General features: G+C 37.2%; 1 protein-coding gene across 2 annotated transcripts in view; it reads right to left on the reverse strand.

The window, feature by feature from the left end:
• The window catches only part of SOS1 (SOS Ras/Rac guanine nucleotide exchange factor 1), a 131,701-nt gene that overhangs the window by 70,044 nt on the left and 38,748 nt on the right, over nt 1-22,909 (reverse strand). For both annotated transcript variants that reach the window (XM_032239370.1, XM_032239369.1), the window contains exons 2-5: nt 11,251-11,376; nt 5,210-5,341; nt 3,256-3,420; nt 1,154-1,363 (exon numbers count right to left, since the gene is read on the reverse strand). In XM_032239370.1, the coding sequence (XP_032095261.1) occupies nt 1,154-1,363; nt 3,256-3,420; nt 5,210-5,341; nt 11,251-11,376 (633 nt within the window). The remainder of the gene's footprint in view (nt 1-1,153; nt 1,364-3,255; nt 3,421-5,209; nt 5,342-11,250; nt 11,377-22,909) is intronic.

Genomic DNA, 22,909 nt, shown 5'->3' on the forward strand with positions numbered 1-22,909 from the left:
CTGTCTCAAAGGGAAAAAAAAGAGAGAGAGAAATACAGAGAGAGAACTGCCAAACTATTTTCCAAAACGTTTATACTAGTTTACATTCTCAAGTAATGTGGGAATTTTATAACCCACAAGCAGTTAGTTGCTCCACACTCATTTCAACTTTTGCTATTATGGGTCTTTTACATGTTAGCCTTTCTAATCAGTATGTAGTAGCATCTCATGGTTTTAATTTGCATTTCTCTATGATTAGTGATGCTGAACACCTTTTGATGTGCTTTTTGGCCATTTTGGTTCTTTTGTGTCCTCAGAAACCTTTGCCTCTTCTTTACTCTTTTATTTTTTTAAGCAACTTTATTGAAACAATATTTACAAACCATGCAAAGTGAATAATTTAATGGTCTTTAATGTAAATCTGAATAACAGGTTTGTACAACCATTATCATGATCTACTACTTTATTTTTTAATGTTCACTCATTGCCGTAGCTTGAGCCCAAACCCAGCCTCTGTGGTGAGTACTGTTTCTCTAGCAATCATTTATGGCTGTGTGGCTACAGTTCCAGGAATTACTAGTGTGTAACTCCTATGACAGTCTCACTCAGCATTTCTTCAGGATCCAATTAGGTTAGTTCGATTACTAGCCTAAGATCAACAATCCTTTGTCTAAGTTTCAATGTTACCGGTCCCTTCCTTCGTGCTCCCAACAATACTGCTGTCATGTTTCTACTATGCTAATTACCATATTTTATTGCAATTTAAAGTTTATATCTCTGTCTTGACTAAACTTAAGGAAAGGAACTGTTTGAATCCCTGCTGCCAAGCATGGTACCTGACAATACAGTTGGCATTGATGAAGCTGAATGAGTCAAATGATTCAAATTAAACAAAAATACCTTCCAATCAAACAAGAAGGTTTATCCTTTGGAGTACATGGACAATTCTTTGAACTCATTTGCACTTATATAATCAGTCTACTTTGTATTTTGTGTCTTAATTTCTGACGTTAAATCTCTCGAAACTATTATAGCACTTTGTGATCATCAATTAAGTTCCACAACTTAAAAAAAAGAAGAAATTAGTAATCATGAACTATACAACTTCAAATTTGAAGTGGTTATGCAAATTTCACAACACATCCAATGATAAGCATATTACAATGATACTTACATTAGCTGAAAACAATTTTGAATTGGAGACAAAGGGCTCTCTAAAAACTTTTATAATTAGATTTAGTTCCCTTATATATTGTCGAATTTCTGCCATAAATGCTTTTACCAAATCATAGTAAGTTTGTTCTCCTGAAGAGGAAGGCTCTTCATCAGTTAAAGATAATATATTAATATCTTCTACATCTTGATGAAACATATCCATCAATACCTACATAGTCAGAGATATTAAAAAGTATAATAAAATATGAAGCTTTAGTCAAATTTGAAGTGAAATGCTCTAAGTTCTCTGAATAAAGTTCTTAAAGGATAAAAAAGCAGACGTGCAAATTTCTCTTCGATATATTGCCAGCATTCCTCCACAGCTTCTCTAAAACAGAATTCTACATCTAATACCACTTACTACCCTCCTCCAAGTTCTCTGTCACTACTAACTAGTATTTACCTGTCTGTCTCTCTTGTTAACCTATTACTTCCAATTTGTTCCCAGATCCTGTCTTTAATTTCTCTGGCTTGGTTTTCTGTTTTATGCCCTGCCATCATCACTTTATTCCATGGTCTCAATATCTCACATTTAAATAATTTTTATACCCTTTTATTTGGCCTATTTTCCTAGATTTGTTGGATATAGATCAAAATAAACTTTTCTCCAAGTCTATTACTACTCTTGCTAAAACACATCTTTCGCCTTCTTGTGAGCTTCTACAGCATCATATCCCTATAACACAATACAATGATAATATTTTACTTTGTGTGCTTTCTGTTTGATGAATATAAGTATAGCTTCATCAGCTCTGGAGCCTTGTTTTATACATACTTCTCTTGCATCTCCTCCCTGTGTAAACATGTAGTAGGTAGTCAAAAATATTTTATTTATCTGATTCATTAAAAAGCATCAAGGCCATGGCACGGTGGCTCATGCCTGTAATCCCAGCACTTTGGGAGGCCAAGGTGGGCGGATCATGAGGTCAGAAGTTTGAGACTAGCCTGACCAACATGGTGACACCCCATCTCTACTAAAAATACAAAATTTAGCCAGGCATGGTGGCATGCACGTGTAATCCCAGCTACCCAGGAGGCTGAGGCAGGCGAATCACTTGAACCCGGGAGGCGGAGGTTGCAGTGAACCAAGATCGTGCCATTGCACTCCAGCCTGGGCGACAGAGCAAGACTCCATCTCCAAAAAAAAAAAAAAAAATCACGTATTTCATATTCATGTCTAGATAATATTTTTCAAAACTAAATACTTACTCATTTAGAAATACAAAAACATTTGAAATTCTTCTTCAAATCAGGGTTGTTTTTTTTTTTTTTCCACTCTATATGGCCACATTCTCAAAGAACAAATAAATACTAAAACATAATTTAGTGGAATCAGTAATCAAAAAGAATATTCCAAATCAGTAAGAATATAATGAGGAAATGGAATGAAATGCTTCATCAGAAATATTTTCCTTTCTGCAAAGTTGTTTTCATAAAACAAACAAACTTAGGTAACGACTAAAAGCTTTAGACTCAGAGACCTGGAGTTCAAGTCTAGGCTTTGAAACTTCTCAGAAAATTCTGGACTAATTTCTTTATCCCTGTGAATTTCAGTCTCCCTTTTATAAAATGTAGATAATATCACTTACCTTAGAGGAATATCATAAGGACCAATGGAGATAAGCCACATATGTGCTTAACCTTCAATAAGTGTTTGCTTTTATTATTATTATTGTAAAACCACAAAGTAGTATCTGAAGAAAGGTAGATACCAAAGTAAAAGTATCGTTTTGTGGCTTTGAATTTTGAAAAATTGTTTTTAAGTAAATCCATAACCTTATAAATCTTTCAATCTGAATAAATTTTAAGAAATTAACTATTAAGAGTTTACTCTAATTAACCCTAGTTGCAATAGCACAGAAAAAAAAAAACTGCATATTGAAACATATTTTAATATTATATATGTAATATCTTATTTTTATAAAGGGGTATCTTGAATCCCTGTTATTAGGTTACTGGAGATATTCCCCAACATATAATTTTATTCTATATGAATAGTATGTTAGCATCTAATAAGTCATAAAAAGAAATTTAAGAAAAAAAATAAAAGCTGTTTCCTACCTTGTCAGCACACATTGCCACTTTAATATCTTGTTTTGTAATTTCATAATGCCGTATATTTCTTACATAATTCCCAACCAGCTTTAAAATGTCTGCAGAAATGTATTCTAAGACTGCTACTATGTAAACAGAAACCTGGTGGTCAATTTTATAACCTAGGACCTCCTGCAAAATTAAAAGCATGTTTAAACATCACATACTATAAATTTAACACTCTGATTAAAAATGAAAAACATATTTGCAACTTAGCTTCCACTTTTTTCCTAAGCCCTATGCTTACCAGCAACATTTAATTTTAAGTGGTTCAACGATAATATATGTATTACTGTTGAAAATGTAAGCTAAGAAAAGGCAAGGCAAAATTACCTCTGATGATGTAAAATACTTGAGAGGTAGAGATTACAAATAGATAATCCCTAACCTATAAAGGAAAAGCAAGCTTGGGGTGGGGAGCAAATGCTCTTTGTTACCTAATTCAGAATACCTAGAGGTAACTACAACAAACAAGTTTTTTTCTTTTACCAAAAATTAGAGTTATTATATTATTGGTATTTAGGAATCTCTACCAGGCTTATATGCTTATCTTTTCCCAGGGAAGATGGGCTCCCCAAAACCAAAATGGCACATTCCTGGTATCCCTGGCAATTTCTATGAAAATAAAATTCATGCTATGTCCTACTGAATAACGGTTGCTGTTAAACAGAATGTTAACTAGTCCTAATATTAGACTTCAAAGAGAATATTGGCTTTTGTGGGACTGGCCAGTTCATACAGAATAATAAATTCTATTTTCCAAACAACCCATTTAAGGGAAAAAACCAACAACTTTGAAATAAGGAGTTTGTTACAAATTGGAGACAGGCTGCATTTACCTTTTAGGGTATGTAAAAACTATTAAGTGTATAATGATAAAGGTTTATTAAAATAAATTGAAACAATATTCACAATTAGCATAAAATTCACATAAAACTCAAAATTTAGGATTATTAACATATTATTTATATAACTCGATTTGTTAATTCTCTTAGAATACAATTCAATCTATGGCAAATGAAAATCATGAAGAGAATGATGAAGTAGTTTTCCATAAGGCAGATATTTCTATTCAAACAACTGAATACAAAATATAACCTTAAGCTCATTCAAGTGTTTAAATTTTGGACAACACCAAGCAAACCTGAACTTTCTAACACTATCACTTAGAGTCTTGTGAACTTGGCCTAGAAGTTACTTACTCACTTTCTGCCTCTGTCACCTCATTTATAAGCTGTGGATAATAACTTTGTTGAGTGATAAAACTCAGACAATGTATTAGCATTTTATCTGTATTACAGTACGTACAAAATTACTGACATCTAAATTAAAGTTTTAATTATTATAATATCTGTATTTTTGTTGTGAGAAATAACAACAGTTCATTATATTAACTAAAATAGAAATAGCATTATTTGAGCTTCCAGCAGTTATTCTATTAGTTCTATAGAGATTCAACTGACTGACTGACTTATTTACGTGATAAGTAGGACTGGATAGTTTAGGTGATCGTTTTGTTCAAAGATTACACATAGCCTATGACAGTTTCACAGAGGTCTCTACACAAAATATTAACCTTTAAAGGATTTATAGGAACACTTAGGTCTAACCAACAAGAGAGGATGAGTTTTAGAAATTCTCCTTGTGGTCCTAATTATACCTGAGATAAAATCCACAGTAACTTTCTTAGTCCTTCAACTTATTACTATTGATATGAAATTACTTTAAATCATGTTGCCCAGTTTATATTTTCTTATTATCACAGCATCTTCTCCCACCACATAAATCACCGGAAAACTTAGAATGAGAGAATTTTACTCTTAAGTTGACTCAATTATCCATAAAATATACTCTAATTGTATGAAAATGATAGATTTTTATTTTTCCTTTAAAATGCAAGAAGGGAGTATTTCAGCATTACCTTTAGTAAAGGATGAATTTTTTCTACTGGGAGAGATAAAGGGTTTCTTCGCTTCCTCTTTTCAATAGCTGACTGGGCATCAGCTATTGCCCACTTATCAATTGGATGAGGGAAACTTTTTTGAACACGTTCCTTGGGAAATAGGAAAATAACAACTAAGCAACAAATATATTAAACAGTGCTCGTCACTTAAAATTTACTTTTAGAATCAAAGAATACCAAAAGTAGAGCTTTTCACATATGGTATAATTTACATTACAAACATATTGAAGCTAAGAAAAAACAGTAATTGTCAATGTATAAGTTCCTTAATTAGCAATAAGAGACTAAACATTCTTTATATTATGTAGGGTGAATATCACATCCTGAATTTCAGCTTCACTGTGATAAAGCTAATTACAAGAATGAGTAGAAGCTACTTTTAAACAGTATAAAATTTCAAGGAACAAGACCCAAGATCAAGTAGTAAATATCTAAATCCAATTCTCATTTACTTGTCCTTACTTTCAGTACTAATTACAAGCTCAAGTAGCATTTTGCAATTGAACCCTCTATGAATATTCTTTATCCACCATGCAAAAGCACGTAACTTCAAAACTATTTACAAATCATGGAAAGCAATGGTTTTGCATTGGTGACAGCAATTTTAATACATTGTAGTTTCTTTACAGTCCTCCATAGGTCATTTGTTTTTAACAAAATACTTCATTTTTAATTTCCAGGAATTCTTTACTTAAAATTTCCACTGAGTGTGAAAGAACTTGGGTTACTATGGCAGCTGAATTTCCTTCCTTATTAAACTAATGTAATTCACTTCAAACAAAAGGCACTTTCATCCTCTTAAAGCATTTAAAACCCACTTGCAGGATACCATAACTAAAACCAGTAGAGGTCGCTATTATATAACTTTTACACACGTATTTTGAGAAAGTATTCAACTAGTATGTAAAAACTACTAGATGAAATTAAACATAACCCCTATTTATAAATCTGAATAGAAAGTTTTATTAGTTGCTAGTAAAATGGAAAATAAAAAAAAGTGACTGCCATGTGATGCCCTTGGTGGTGAGGGATGGGCAGAGAACACAATGATTCTTGGATATCTTATAAGCCAATCTATAATTGAGGGGTATAACCCAGTCATTTTGTTGTTGTTGTTGTTGTTGTTGTTTTGTTGTTGTTTTTGAGACAGAGTCTCACTCCGTCACCAGGCGCCAGGCTGGAGTGCCACAATCTTGGCTCACTGCAACCTCCGCCTTCTGGGTTCAAGCACCTCTCCTGCCTCAGCCTCCCACATAGCTGGGACTACAGGCGTGCACCACCATGCCCAGCTAATTTTTGTATGTTTAGTAGAGACGGGGTTTCACCATGTTGACCAGGATGGTCTCTATCTGTTGACCTTGTGATCCACCCGCCTGAAGTACGTTGAAAGAAAATACAGCAGTTTAAAACAGGGTTTACAAACCTTTTCAACTGTCTAGTTGAAAAGCTGTTTGCCAGGACACCAGCCTCATGCAGCAAAAAGCAATACAAAGGTCCAAAATACTGAGGAGGCATAGCGTTGAAAAGGGAGAGAAGGGAAGGAGTAAAGGGAGAGAAAGGAATATCCAAACAGAGAATTCTTTTCTTTTCTCCAAGTTAATTTTGCAGACTTGTTAATCAAAAATGACAAGATTTAGGACTAACTTATGTGGTTTTCAATTAAAATGTTTACAGTGAAGTGTTTAACCCTTGATTAACTGAATAAGTGTAACCATGGTATAAACCTAATAATGCTATGACCCTGCAGCTTTCCAACTTTTTTTTTAAACCTACACCAAACATACTCAAATGAAACAAAGTTTCATAAAACAAACCTGTCCTGATTATATGCAGCACACTGGCATTTTCCCTTCTGTTTGTCTGTTAGAGACAGAGTCTTGTTCTGTTGCCCAGGCAGGAGTACGGTGGCGCAGCAACCTCCACTCTCAGATTCAAGTGATTCTCCTGTGTCAGCCTCCTGACTAGCTGGGATTACAGGCATGTGCTACCATGCCCGGCTACTTTTTGTATTTTTAATAGAGATGGGTTTCCTCATGTTGGCCAGGCTGGTCTTGAACTCCTGACCTCAGGTGATCCACCTGCCTCAGCCTCCCAAAGTGCTGGGATTATAGCCATGAGCCACTGTGCCAGCCTCTTTTATTTTTTACAATGAGGGTTGGGCAATGCACTAAAGTAATTTTATGACTTACCAGTGGTCATGACCTGGAATCTAAAAACACTGGTGTATAGTAGAGATATAAAAGCAGTGGGAAAAAAAGTAAAAATAAAAAAATAAAAGCAGTAGAAAAGGACAGAAGTTGAACTCAACCTGACAATTCTAAATAGATTTACATGTCTTTGAAAAACAACTCACCAGTGGTGGCATTACAGAGACTAACTGTAGGCAGGGGTTGAGGTAGAAGAAAAAGAAAAAAGAACAGCAATCCCTAGCCATATCAATTGTATCTACCTCACTCCAGGTTTATTGTTTTAAGGAAGGAAAGAAGGGGAAAGAAAATCTCGAATGATTTTTCTTTTTCTTTTTTTTAGTGGATCAGCTAATCAAATGATTTTTTTTAAGGCAAAATGGTAATGATGAAGCATAGCACATTTTAAACTTACTTACAAGGGTATTAATGAAATCAAATTACCAAATACATAGTTAGGAGATAATGCCAAGGGTCAAAATGCATGGGGAAAGATTAGTAGGGTCAAACAAAAAGCTGTCTTGAATGTCAAGAGGTAAAACTCAAGAAATTACTTTATTTCTTGTAGTGGGAAATTTATAATTTTATAGCAAAATAAAATTTTTCATAAATGTTTTATAGTTTTTTACTTTTTATTTATTTTGGGGGAGAACAAGGTCTCTTGCTCTGTAACCTGGGCCGGAGAATGATGTGATCATAGCTCACTGGAGCATCAACCTTCCGGGCTTAAGTGATCTCCCTGCCTCAGTCTCCCAAGTAGCAGGGACTATAAGTACGTGTCACCACACCCAGCTATATTTTTTTATTTTTAGTAGAGATGAGCTCTTGCTCTGCTGCCCAGGCTGCTCTGGAACTCCTGAGCTCACAGTGCTGGGATTACACACATGAGCCACTATACTAGGCCTTCATGTATTTTTTAAAAGAAGCCCAAGGAGGACTGATCAATGAAAGATTAATGAATTAAAATATTACTCTAATTTCAAGATTAATATTTTTTATATTAAATGAGAAACTCTATCTTGATTAATATCTAGTACCTTTCGAAAACATTAATAAGATACAGAGCAAAGTTCGAGATTTAGCTCTATTATTAGCAGAACCTTGTCTTTTCCTTTACATAATAGGTTTAAAAAGATAACATTAATCAATTCCAAGAGTATTCTAGGTCCTATATATTCCTATATATGTACTTCAATTAAAAAAAATTCGTATCCCTATATACTTTTGTATGTGTGGGAGAAGTTTGTTTTTGTTTAGAAAGGTAGAAAATATGGATAAATTATTTGGGGAATCTAAATGTTAATGGAAAGCTTATTAGAAATTATAAGGGCTTGGCTGGGCATGGTGACCCACACCTGTAATCCCAGCACTTTAGGAGGCTGAGCTGGGCGAGTCAATTGAGGTCAGGCCTCCTGAGTAGCTGGGACTACAGACATGCACCACCATGCCTGGCTAATTTTTGTATTTTTAGCAGAGACAGGGTTTTGCCATGTTGTCCAGGCTGGTCCTGAACTCTTGGGCGCAAGCAGTCTGCCCACGTTGGCCTCTCAAAGTGCTGGGATTACAGGTGTGAAACACCACAACAGCCAAATTTATTTATTCCTTAAATTTACGTATAAAACTGTACCTATTTATCATGTATAACATCATGATGCTTGGAAGTACATATAATATGCACTGTAGAATGGTTAAATCTAGCTAATTAGCAAATGCATTACTTCACATAGTTATTTTTGTGGTGAAAACAGTCAATTTCTACTCTTAGCATTTTCAAGAATACAATATACCATCATTAACTATAGTCACATTTCACTTTTTTCCTTATCCAGTTGCAATTCAGTGATGCTCTTCTCAGCAGTTTCTCATTGGATATGTCTATCAATCCCTCAGCCTTCAGGGGATCAGGGCAAGACCAGAGGTAGCTAGAGACTACTTCCTACCCAATCACTATGTGGCATAAAAACATTACATTCTATGTGTGTTGTGTCCTGAAAAGGCTGCAAAGCACTGCTATTACTGGTTTTTACAATTTCCTTGCCCCGCTGTTCTGCTGCTATACATCCATGAGGAAACACCACATTCAGTCCAACTATCTTTTTTTGTGCTCACAGTTGAGTGCTATAAAAACAAAGTCACAGAAACCCAAAGATTTGAACTACTGTATACTTGAAGTCATTAAAGTCAAATAGTCCTTCATCATTGCCAGAGAAGTCTGTATTTCTAGCCTGTGTCTCCCATTTTCTACCGTTGGTACTTCAAACCTTCTTCTCTCCAACTTTTGACTCCTTCCAGACTCAGTTTAGACATGTCTTCTTCTTGGAAGCTACCCCAAACCCCAAGGCCTGTATAGCTGCCGCTTTCATGGCTTCCCACATACTCTTTACTCATAGAATATCACATTATGTTACTGACTATATATCTATCTCTATCTCCATTAAACCATAAGCCCTAAAAAGACAGGGGCCAGGCTGGGTACAGTGCCTCATGCCTGTAATCCCAACACTTTCGGAGGCCGAGGTGGGCAGATCACGAGGTCAGGGGTTCGAGAACAGCCTGACCAACATGGTGAAAACCTGTCTCTACTAAAAATAAATTAGCCAGGTGTGGTGGCGAGTGCCTATAATCCCAGCTACTAGGGAGGCTGAGGCAGGAGAATCACTTAAACCTGGGAGACAGAGGTTACAAGGAGCCGAGACTGCACCACTGCACTTCAGCATGGGTGACAGAGTAAGAGTCCATCTCAAAAAAAAAAAAAAAAAAAAAAAATACAGGGGCCATATCATCTTTGTAAGAGATTACAGAACCTCCTTCCTAGGTGTTTAGATGCTTCCCTCTCCCTCAATTGGTGGGAAATAATTCACTTACCACCTAAAATACATGTAACAACTGAAGATCAAAACATTAACAGAAATGTTTTTGGAATGCTAGCTGGCTTTAATAAAAGAAATGCTTAGACATATGCCACTCTTAAAAGTATGGGTATATCATTCTGTCATCAATAAATTGTTCGTTTTAGCTTACAAACAAAAAATGGTATAATAATTTAACAACTAGAATACATACAAACTATCATATATGCAGTACAGATTGATTATTCCTAATCCAAAAATCCAAAATCCAAATTTTAACTTCTTTTTTTTGAGACAGGGTTCCACTCTTTCATTCAGGGCTCACTGTAGCTTCGACCTCCTGGGCTCAAGTGATCCTCCTGCCTTAGCCTCCTGAGTAGCTGGGACTACAGGTGCATGCTACCATGCCTGCTAATTATAAAAAAATATTTTTTAGAGAAGGGGTCTTACTTTGCTGCCCAGGCTGGTCTCGAACTCCTGTGGTCAAGGGATCCTTCTGCTTTGGCTTCCCAAAGTGCTGGGATTATAGGCTTGAGCCACCACATCAAGCCAAAATCCAAACTTCTAGAAGCTGACGTGATGCTCACTGGAGCACTTCAGAGTTTGGATTTTTGGATTTGGGATGCTCAACCAGTAAGTATACTGCAAATATTCCAAAATCCAAAAAAAACCCTCAAAATCTAAAAACACTTCTGTTCCCAAGCATTCCAGATAAGGGATACTCAACCTTTAAAGAGTGAAATCCAGGCTTCACTTTCATATATATATATTTGTGGAATTAAAGGGCAAATTACATATTTATTATATATATAAATAATATATTATATATATACACACATATAATAAAGAGCAAATATATGTATATATTTGTGGAATTAAAGAGCAAATTATTTGGCCCTTCACTGACATTAAAACCAACACACAAATTAGATATAAAGTAAATACAAGACAATATTTGTCATACCTCTACATCTGAAGCACTTCGGGGCTGAGCTTGGCATAGCATATTTAATAACTGCAAAATTAATTCTTCAACATACTGAAGAGCATCATCATTAGACTCAAGAGTAGGATGAACTTGCCCCTGGACCTATAAACAAAAAGCAAAGTAATTAAAATGTGGGTTCCATATCATTGAACAAATTTTTAAAACTTTAAAAAATGTGGGTTTGTGGCCAGGTACAATGGCTCATGCCTGTAATCCCAGCACTTTGGGAGGCTGCAGTGGGCAGATCACCTGAGGTCGGCAGTTCAAGACCAGCCTGGCCAACATGGTGAAACCCTGTCTCTATTAAAATTACAAAAATTAGCTGGGCATGGTGGTGTGTGCCTATAATCCCAGCTACCCCGGAAGCTGAGGAAGGAGAATCACTGGAACCCGAGAGACAGAGGCTGCAGTGAGCCGAGATTGTGCTACTGCACTCCAGCCTGAGCGACAGAGCAAGACTCCGCCTCCTGCAACCCCCCGCACCCCAAAAAAAAGTGGGTTTGTACTTAAGAATGTGGTCTGGCTTGCAAATACAGATCTAAATGATACTGACCTAGAAGTCAGGAGTTCTCAACCCTTTTTCCCAGCCACATGCACACCACACATGCTTATATGCTCCTGGAGATCCAGTTTACCTAATTAAATAATTTCAGTATGCTTTTTCTCATACTATGGTTACAATACAATGCAGAAATGGGGAAAGGAAGGGAAAGTCTGAGGTGATGACAAAATATACAGTTCATATGGTTTTTGCCAGGAACCAATTAGAACATTTATTCAACATTCTGCTTGGGCAGAACTGACCTCCTAAGGGTCTTCGACCCTTGTTTAACTTGACCATTCCTACTAAATGACAAAATCCAGGAGGGACATGTCTCATCAAGTTCACCAGCATATCTATGGCAGCAAGCACTGTGCAAGGCATGCATATTACGAGCTTGATAAATTCAAATAATATTTGTGAACACAAAGTCACTCTTTATCAAAAGGACACAAAATGTGTGACTGTCTATACTTTAGGAATATTGGTGCCCTAATCTTTACTTTCTTTTTCCTCAACCATTTCTTTGTTTTTTTAATTAGAAGTTTTACTTAAGAGTCCACACTGGAAAGAAGCCTTGGCCATTTCTTTAGTCGAGTCTCAGGCTACGGGCCTCTGTAAAGCCTACATGTTAATAAACAGCATGATAATCTTTACTTGCATCCCTTTGTCACTCTTTATATGGGTCAAAATTGTTCCTCACTAAATAAATGGCAAGAAAAGGTGGCTCCAGGAGAGAAACAATGCATGTTCCAAAACATGCTCAACTCTCCAACAGGTAGTAGGGCACTTACTCGTTAAAAGTGCACAGTATTCACTGGCTCAGAGCATACAGCATGGTCTGTCCTACACGTCACTGACTGAGAGGGTGTGTCAGCCTCAGTGTATAGGGACATTTTTATAAACAGTGTACTAGGCTGGGCGTGGTGGCTAATGCCTGTAATCCTAACACTGGGAGGCTGAGGCAGGAGGATCACTTGAGGTCAGGAGTTCAGGACCAGCCTGGGCAGCATAGGGAAAACCTGTCTCTATTTAAAAAAAAAAAAAAAAAAAAAAGCCAAGTAGGGTAGCACATGCCTGTAGTAGTACCACCTACTCCGGAGGCTGATGTGGGAGGACTGCTTAAATCCAGGATGCTAAGGCTACAGTGAGCTGTGATTACACCACTGTACTCCAGCCTGACCAACAGAGGGAGACCCTGTCCCAAAACAATAAAAGATAGTATCCTATGTAATAATTTTGTAACTGATTTGTTGAATCTATTAAATACCAGACCCTCTGTAAGGTGTTGGATATACAGATATGAATCAAACATAATCCCGCTCATATGGTCTTTATACTCTTCCCTGGGCTTATCCCTGTACCATGTACCACATTTCTGTTATTGGGTTTATCATGTTGACTTTTAATTACATGTTCCCTTGACTGTTTCCTCTTTTGGACAGTGATGTTCCAACTGGGCAGGGCTTGGCTTATGTACTTATAGAATAATTTTCTCCTTGTTTTTCACTCTAAACCCCTGACATTCAGGGGATACTCAAAGCTTCTGTGTTATAGAGGTGAGGGGTATAAAATATTTCTTTCTTAAAATTAAAATTGAAAAGGGGTGGTGGTAAGACTAGAGAGACTGAAAAAATAAAAAAATAAAAAAATAAAAAAAAAAAAAAAGACTAGAGAGACTGGTTGTTTGCTTGATTTCAAGAGCATAAGCCTTTAAACCAGAAATCATTCACTATACAAAAGCAGTTAAAACTGAAATAGATGTTAATTATGTAGAGTTGTATATAGCCACAACAGTGAAAATGCAATGGTTAAAAACAACGTGATACTGATTATAATTCTAGAACATATAATTCAAATGTTAAGTTTGGCACTTTGTATGATAAGCAAAATTTTGGAAATTCATATTCGGTTTTATTTATTGGTGGTTACTAATATCCAAATAAGAACTATTAAATAAGTAAATCAAATAAAGAATTGGTCAGCTTAAACAGAAAATAATGCATGATGCCAACTGCACGTCTAAGCTTGTGGACATGGACATTAATCTTTCTCACATCTTAAAATCTATCAAATTAGAATCACAAAACTCATCCATGTATATATCAATAAATTGCTTTGTGCCCTTAAAAACGAAAAGAAAACTTCAAAAACTCTAACTGAAAAACATAGGCAATGGTCCATACTTAAAAGGCAAGTAGAGTACCAACTCCTAAAAATACACAGGCTGTTCTTTATTCTTTCAAGAAGATGCTGTTAGGATATTTCTCTAAAGAGCAAACATAAGTAGTATTATATTTCATACGTAGGCAGAATAAAAACACTTCTATTCCATGAGATAGTGTTACAGCTAAAGTGCTCCATTCCATCATAAACGGTACTCAGAGACATTTAATAGATCAAATGATCCAAGCTGTTCAACTCTATACAGAATACGTTACTCTGTCAAATCTTAATGGCAATCTTCAGAAGTCATGTACAGCTGATACTGAGTTGCATGTGTGTTTATGAACAATTGTAAATAGCACTTCAAATTGGGTTTAAACTATGTGGGTTTTCCCTGTTTTGCCATTTAATGGCAAAACATCAATTACTTTTGCACCAACCTAACAGTTTCCAAAAACATTACATTTTATACTTATGTTTACTGACATCGAAAATGTCATATTTATTTAACTATACTTTCTTAAATTAAGTACAATAAATGCAAATACTTTACTAAATAATTAACAATAGCCTGAATAAGAATTTTATAGTAATTCTTCTTTTAAGGAGTAATCACTATGTTCAATTAAAGATGACAACTCTTGAATTATAAACTTTCCTTAAGGACTACTTGATTCTATCTTGACAGTTCGTTTTGTCTCTAGTAACTTCCAGCAGATTCTGAGGCAACTTTGTTGGCTATTATTGCCAAATTTTGTAGAATCTGAAAAGGCAAAGGGATTTAGGTGTATATCAATTTCTAGTTGTTTGATACATGCCTCCAAGTGTATTCAGGAACCCCTTGGGTAAACTGCCAGAAAACACTATGTTGAATTCTGATGAATCTTTCATATCCTTTGCTAGCTAACAGCTCTCTGGAGAACTGGACTTCTAGATTGTGTTCTGTCATGTCTTGGGCCCAGATCTGCTACTTTTATTTATAAATATAAAGAGGGAATTTAAGGTAAAACTGGTATTCTCAAAGCCTTTACTATACCAAATAATAAAGATCTGAATCATCAAATCTTTTTCTTAGTGTTACAATTGTTTAGTCAATGTTTGATGTTTCAGGTGCTTATTTCTCCTCACTCTGAGGTTAAAAACCTAGGCAAAAATCTTTCATCAAGAAATAAAGTTTAAGATCAGCCTGGGCTGGGCATGGTGGCTCACGCCTATAATCCCAGCACTTTGGGAGGCCAAGGTGGGCAGATCACCTGAGGTCGGTTTGAGAGCAGCCCGGGCAACATGGTGAAACACTGTCTGCACTAAAAATACAAAAAGTAGAGCCAGTTGTGGTGGTGCATACCTATAATCCCAGCTACTTGGGAGGCTGAGGGAGGAGAATCACTTGAACCTGGGAGGTGCTGGCTGCAGTGAGCCAAGATCACGCCACTATACTACACCCTGGGTGACAGAGTGAGACTGCATCTCAGGAAGAAAAAAAAAAAAAAAAAAAAGACCAGCCTGGCCAGCATGGCAAAACCCCGTCTCTATAACAAAAATGCAAACATTAGCTGGGCGTGGTGGAGCGCGCCTGTAGTCCCAGTTACTCCAGAGGCTGAGGCAGGAGGATTGCTTGAACCCAGGAAAGAGGTTGTAGTGAGCCAAGATCATGCCACTGCACTCCAGCCTGGGTGACAGAGTGAGACCCTGTCTTGGAAAAAATAAATAAATAAATTTAAAAAGACAAAAAGCAAACAAACCAGAGTACTTACATCTTTCCCATAAATAAAATTGACTAAAAATATTTTCTTATTTCTTGGGGCCTGCTAATTCCCCTTTAGGCCCATGCATGTAACAATCTTTTTTTTCTTTTTTCCTGATCTCATTATTTACTGGCAGGGGACGTAATGGTGAAATGAAAACATGGCATCTGTCCTCACAGAGACATTTGACATGTAAACAATTACTATAACACAGTATTGCAAGGACTAAATAGAGATACATTTAAGGTATAATGATAACCAAACAAATCACCTTTTTTGGTGGGGAGGTATGTGTCGAAGTGTGTGAACAATCGGAATTCTTCTTAAGACAAACTTAAACTGGGGCATAAAGGATGAATAAATGTGTGATTGCAGATACAAATAACTTAAAAAGCCAGTAATCCCAGCACTTTGGAAGGCTGAGGTAGGTGGGTTACTTGAGGTCAGGAGTTCAAGACTGGCCAACATGGTAAAACCCTCCTCTCTACAAAAATTATAAAAATAAGGCTGGGCACAGTGGCTCATGCTTGTAATCCCAGCACTTTGGGAGGCCTAGGCGGTCAGATCACGAGGTCAGGAGTTCAAGATGAAGCCTGTCCAACACGGTGAAACCCCATCTCTAATAAAGATACAAAAAAATTAGCCAGATATGGTGGTATGGGCCTGTAATCCTAGTTACTTGGGAGGCTGAGGCAGGAGAATCACTTGAACCTGGGAGGCAGAGGTTGCAGTGAGATGAGATCACACCATTGCACTCCAGCCTGGGTGACAGAGCAAGGCTCTGTCTCAAAAAAAAAAAAAAAAAAAGCCATAGAGACCAAGAACAAAATGATGTGTTACAGAAACTGAGTTGGATGTTGAACCAAAGAGTACATGTAGGGAGACTAGAAGACCCAGGTTGCATATCATGCTAAGGAGTTGGGAAGTGATCAGGGTAGCAGAAAATAACTGCAGGGCTCTAAATAAGACATGAACATAATTGGACGGTTCGCTTAAGTCAAATAATGTCAGTATGAAGGACAGTGTTGGTATGAAGGATGGGCTAAGAGAAATAAGGTTGAAGGAAACAAAACTAGTTTGAATGATGCCACAGGCTCTATAAGAAGAGAGAAAGAAGAGCTGGACCAAGGCAGAAACAGTGGGAGGTGGGAAAGAAGGGCCTGTTAAGGTAGAAGGAGGTAGGCTTAGATAACTATTTTGTTGGGTTGTAGGGGCGGCAACAAGACAGAACCACCAACTTAGTCAGAATAGGAAATATTAGAAGGCGATATTTTCCAGGAAAGATAAGAAATTAAAGTCTGACATATGAGTTTAAGGTTCCTGTATTGTATCTAGGGAAACAAACTTGAAATTGTTTTTTTATCAAGTGGCTCCTAAATTTTTTTTAACCTTTCTTTCTTCTTTAAAAGAAGGAAAGAAATAAAGAAAAGCAACAGTTAATAAATTAAAAACAAACTTGAGAGTCAGGTGTGGTGGTTGATGCCTGTAATCCCATCTACTTGGGAGGCTGAAGAGGGAGGATTCTCTGAGTCTGAGATCAAGAAAAAGCTGGATGCAGTGGCTCACACCTGTAATTCCAGCACTTTGGGAGGCTGAGGCAGGCAGATCACCTGAGGTTGAGAGTTCGAGACAAACCTGACCAACATGGAGAAACCCTGTCTCTATTAAAGATACAAAAACTGGCCAGCATGGTGGCACATGCCTGTAATCCCTACTCAGAAGGCTGAGGCAGGAAAACTGCCTGAGCTCGGGAGGCAGAGGTTGCGGCGAGCTGAGATCCCGCCGTTGCACTCCAGCCTGGATAACAAGAGCGAGACGCCATCTCAAAAAAAAAAAAGATCAAGAAAAAAAAGAGAAGGCACAAATACTACTATACACAAAAAGGAGGGGCATAACTACAAATATAGCAAAGTTTAAAAAGAGAAAATTTTTTATGAAATCTGATGGAATGAAAATTACATGATTTAAAAAAAGAAAATTACTAAAAACTTCAAAGCAAGCTTTGAACATTTAGGTTAAGTGAACAAATTCCTAAAAATTGTAAATTATCAAAACTGACTCAAAAAGAAATAAAACATTTTTTTTTTTTTTTTTTTTTTTTTTTGAGATGGAGTTTCGCTCTTGTTACCCAGGCTGGAGTGCAATGGCACGATCTCGGCTCACCGCAGCCTCCGCCTCCTGGGTTCAGGCAACTCTCCTGCCTCAGCCTCCTGAGTAGCTGGGATTACAGGAACGCACCACCGTGCCCAGCTAATTTTTTGTATTTTTAGTAGAGACGGGGTTTCACCACATTGACCAGGATGGTCTCGATCTCTTGACCTCGTGATCCACCCGCCTCGGCCTCCCAAAGTGCTGGGATTACAGGCGTGAGCCACCGCGCCCGGCCCAGAAATAAAACATTTCTAATGGTTCTCTAATCATTAAAGAAATTGTACAGAAGGTTTAAAATCTTCCCACAAAGAAGGTAATTTTACCTTTCCAGAAATAAATTCCAACCTGATACGATGTATGCTGTGTACAACTGACACTAAATCAAACCAACACTATCTAGGAAAGAATAATTGCTCATGAACACAGATGAAAAAAAAATTATAAACAAAACTAGCAAACTTGGCTGGATGTGGTGGCTCATCCCTGTAATTCCACCACTTTGGGAGGCCAAGGCTTGAGCTTAAGAGTTCGAGACCAGCCTGAGTAACAAGGCAAAAACCCGTCGCTACCAAAAATACAAAAATTAGCCGCACACAGTAGTAGCACACACATGTGGTCCCAGCTACTGGGGAGGCTGAGGTGGGAGAATCGCTTGAGCCCAGGAGGTGGAGGTTGCAGTAAGCCGAGATCATACCACTGCACTCCAGCCTGGGTGAGAGTGAGACCTTGCCTAAAAAAAAAAAAAAAAAAAAAAGCAGCAAATCAAATTTAGAAATGTTTAGAGAAGATACTACACCATGACCAAGTTGGGCTTATTTCAGGAACTGAGACTGGTTCAACAGAAGTAAATATTTTGTGATTCTCGCATTAACAGATTAAAGGAGAAAAATAACAATAGATGCAGAAAAGGTAACAATTCATGGTTCGTAACAAATATACAAGCAAAAACTCAGGCCCTAGAAATAGAAGGACATTTCCTAAACTTGATAAAGGATATAAACAAAAAGACTACAGCAAAAGCCATAGTCAATAGTGCAATACTAAAAGAACTACCTTTAAAACCAGGGACAGCTGGGCACGGTGGCTCATACCTGTAATCCTAACACTTTGGGAGGCCAAGGTGGGTGGATCACCTGAGGTCATTAGCTCAAGACCAGCCTGGTGAACATGGTGAAACCCTGTCTCTAAAAAAAGGAATAATTAAAAAAAACAAAAAAAAACCCCAGGGACAAGACAATACCTACTATCACAATGCCTACTCAACACCGTACTGGAGGTCTTAGCCAATAAGATAAGAAAGGATTGGAAAGGAAGGAATAAAACTGTTATTATTTGCAGGTAATATAATTACGCTCATTGAGAACCCAAAAGAATCTACAGAAAATTACAAGAATAAAAGAGTTCAGTAAAATTGTTGAAGTAATCTATAAAAGATACTGCTACATAAGCAACAAACAGAAAATAGATTTTTTTTAAAAGGATCGTTGCAAAAATAACTTAATAGAGTAACCAGGAAAATAATCTTATAAAACGTGTATAAAATTCTTATGGGCTGGGCGCAGTAGCTCACGACCATAATCCCAGCACTTTGAAAGGCTGAGGCGGGCAGATCACTTTCAGCAGTTGGAGGCCAGCCTGGCCAACATGGTGAAACCTTGCCTCTACTAAAAATACAAAAATTAGCCAGGTGTGGTGGTGCGCATCTGTAATCTTAGCTACTGAGGAGGCTGAGGCAAGAGAATCACTTGAACCTGGGAGGTGGAGGTTGCAGTGAGCCGAGTTTGCGCCACTGCACTCCATCATGGATGACAGAGCGAGACTGCTTCTCAAAAAGAAAAAAAACCTTTACAAAGAAAAATTTTTAAACTTTAATGAATGACATTTAAAAGACCTTAAACAGTATTAATGAAGTACCATAATCTCAAGATGTCAATTCTCCCATATGCTAAACATTACAATTCCTATTAAACTGAAACAATTTTCTGAAAACTTGAGATGTTGATCCTAAATTTGGAAGAGCCAAGAACTAAGGCACTCCTAAAGAAATATTAGGCAAATAAAACTATTTTTCCTGCAAGATAAAGACATGATTAAGCTGTAATGATGAAGTTAGTAAGATATTAGTGCAGAAACAGAAAGACCACCATAATGGAGAGCTCAGATACAGATCCTGTACGAAAATAATATAAAACAAACAGCCAGTAGTGTAGATTCATGAGGAAAGGATGGATCATTCAATATATAGTACTAGGACGTTGGCAGATCATTCCCTATCACATATCATATATAAAACCAACTGAAGATGGATCAAGTACATAACAGTGATAAGCAAAAGATTTAGAAACTTTTAACAAAATCATAGCGGATATCTTTATAACCCAAGTTAGGAAATTATTTTAAAAGACACAAGAAGTATAAGATGAAGAAAAATCCTAATTCAATTTCATTAAGAACTGCTTAATCAACATATCACAAAAAGCAGAAAGATAAGTCACACACTGGGACACATATAACCTACAAAGGAAATATCCAGGATAAATAATAACAAAGTATTAATAAAAACAAACTCAATTTTCTTAAATGGGCAATAGACATTTCACCGAAAAGGAAACACAATTGCCCCATAAATACTGGAAAGGTGCTCAGCCTCAGCCTCAGCCTCAATCTCAATCTCAAACCTCAATTTGTATTTATTTGCATTCAAGTAAATACAAACAAAAACTATGAGACATTATTTTACAACTATTTTGACAAAAATTTTAAATCCAAGAATATCAAGTATTGGTAAAGATGTAAAGAAATGTGAGCTTTCATCCATTACTGGTGGGAATATAAAATAAGAATTTGGATTAAAGTTTAAGATTAGCTAGTAAAGCATAATACACACACACAATATGATCCAGCAATTCCATTTCTAAGTACATTATAGGAAGGGTCCCCAACACCTGGCTGCTGACCAATAAGCACTCCCCACTCCCATTAGGAACCGGGCCACACAGACAGTCTGCTAGAGAGCATTACCGCCTCAGCTCCGCCTGTCAGATCAGCAGAAGCATTAAATTCACATTCTCACAGGACCGTGAACCCTACTGTGAACTGTGCATGTGTGGGATCTAGGTTGTGCACCTTATGAGAATCTAATACCTGATGATCTGAGGTGAAAACAGTTTTATCCCCAAAACATCCCCCCACCATGGAAAAATTGTCTTCCACGAAACCAGTCCCTGGTGCCAAAAACGTTGGAGACTGCTACATTATAGAACTCTTATATGTGTACAACAGATAAACAAGCACAAAAATGTTAACAGTAATGCTTAAAAAGCAAAGCTTGCCATCCTGGTCAACATGGTGAAACCCCGTCTCTACTAAAAATACAAAAAATCAGCTGGGCATGGTGGCGTGTGCCTGTAATCCCAGCTACTCAGGAGGCTGAGGCAGGAGAATTGCCTGAACCCAGGAGGCGGAGGTTGCGGTGAGCCGAGATCGTGCCATTGCACTCCAGCCTGGGTAACAAGAGTGAAACTCCGTCTCAAAAAAAAAAAAAAAAAAAAAAAAGGCAAAGCTTGGAGACAACCAGAATGTCCATCAACATTGGAATGTACCAATACATTACAGTAGATTTAGAAAACGAATATAAGTACCAGTGCAAATGAATGACCTGAAATTACACATAATAACATAAATGAATCTGAAAAACATGAGGCAAAAATATGTTACAGAACAGTATAAACAATATGATTTCATTTATATCAAGTTCAGAGAAAAGCAAAATCAAACCATGTTCCTTGTTTAGAAATGTATTCATATGTGACAAAACTATAAAGTAATTTAAGTAGCTTATTAATCTAAAATTCAGTTATTACCTCCAGGGAGGGGAAAGAAGATGCAATCAGGAAAACACAGAAGCCTTTAAAAGTATTAGAAATACTTTTTTTTTTTTTTTTTTTGAGATGGAGTCTTGCTCTGTTGCCCAGGCCAGAGTGCAGTAGCCTGATCTTGGCACACAGCAACCTCTGCCTCCCAGTTCAAGTGACTCCTGCCTCAGCTTCCTGAGTAGCTGGGATTACAGGCATGCACCACTGCACCTGGCTAATTTTTGTATTTTTAGTAGAGACAGGGCTTCACCATGTTGGTCAGGCTGGTCTCAAACTCCTGACCTCATGATCCACCTGCCTCGGCCTCCCAACGTGCTCAGATGACAGGCACGAGCCACTGTGCCTGGCTGGAAATACTTCATTTTTTAACCTGTATGTTAGGTACATATATGTTCATTTCATTATTATTTAAACCATCAGTCTCCAACCTTTCTGACACCAGGGACTGGTTTTGTGAAGACAGTGTTTCCACAGACTGGGGAGTGGTGGGTGGGGAAGCATGCCTAAAGTTAGTGGTCTCCAACCTTTTTGGCACCAGGGACCAGTTTTGGGGAAGACAGCTTTTCCACAGACTGGGGTGGGGAGGATGGTTTCAGGATGATTCGAGTGCATTACATTTATTGTTTACTTTATTTGTATTATTACTGCATTGTAATATACAATAAAATAATTATACAACTCACCATAATGTAGAATCAGTGGGAGCCCTGAGCTTGTTTTCCTGCAACTAGGTGGTCCTATCTGCAGGGGATGGGAGACAGTGACAGATCATCAGGCATTAGATTCTCATAAGGAGCATGCAACCTAGGTCTCTGACATGCACAGTTCACAACAGGGTTTGAGCTCCTGAGAATCTAATGCCTCCACTGATCTGAAGAGGCAGAGCTCTGTTAGTGGCTGTAAACAGAGATGAAGCTTTGCTCACCTCTGTGTGGCCTGGTTCCTAACAGGCCATGGACATGTATCAGCTGTAGTCTGGGGGTTGGGGACCCTTAATTTAAATTGAACATTTAAACTAAAGTTACATGCACCCCTTTTAATGTATATTTTAAAAGCTTTAAGAAATTAATTTTTCATATTTCAAAGCTTTAAGAAATTAAAATTTTTCTACTTTTGAAATTTTTAAGTATTTTCCTCAATGCATGTTACAAATATAA

This window comes from Sapajus apella, unplaced genomic scaffold, assembly GCF_009761245.1.
Source record: "Sapajus apella isolate SASKATOON/1434 unplaced genomic scaffold, GSC_monkey_1.0 scaffold44, whole genome shotgun sequence".
Taxonomy (NCBI): Eukaryota; Metazoa; Chordata; class Mammalia; order Primates; family Cebidae; genus Sapajus; species Sapajus apella.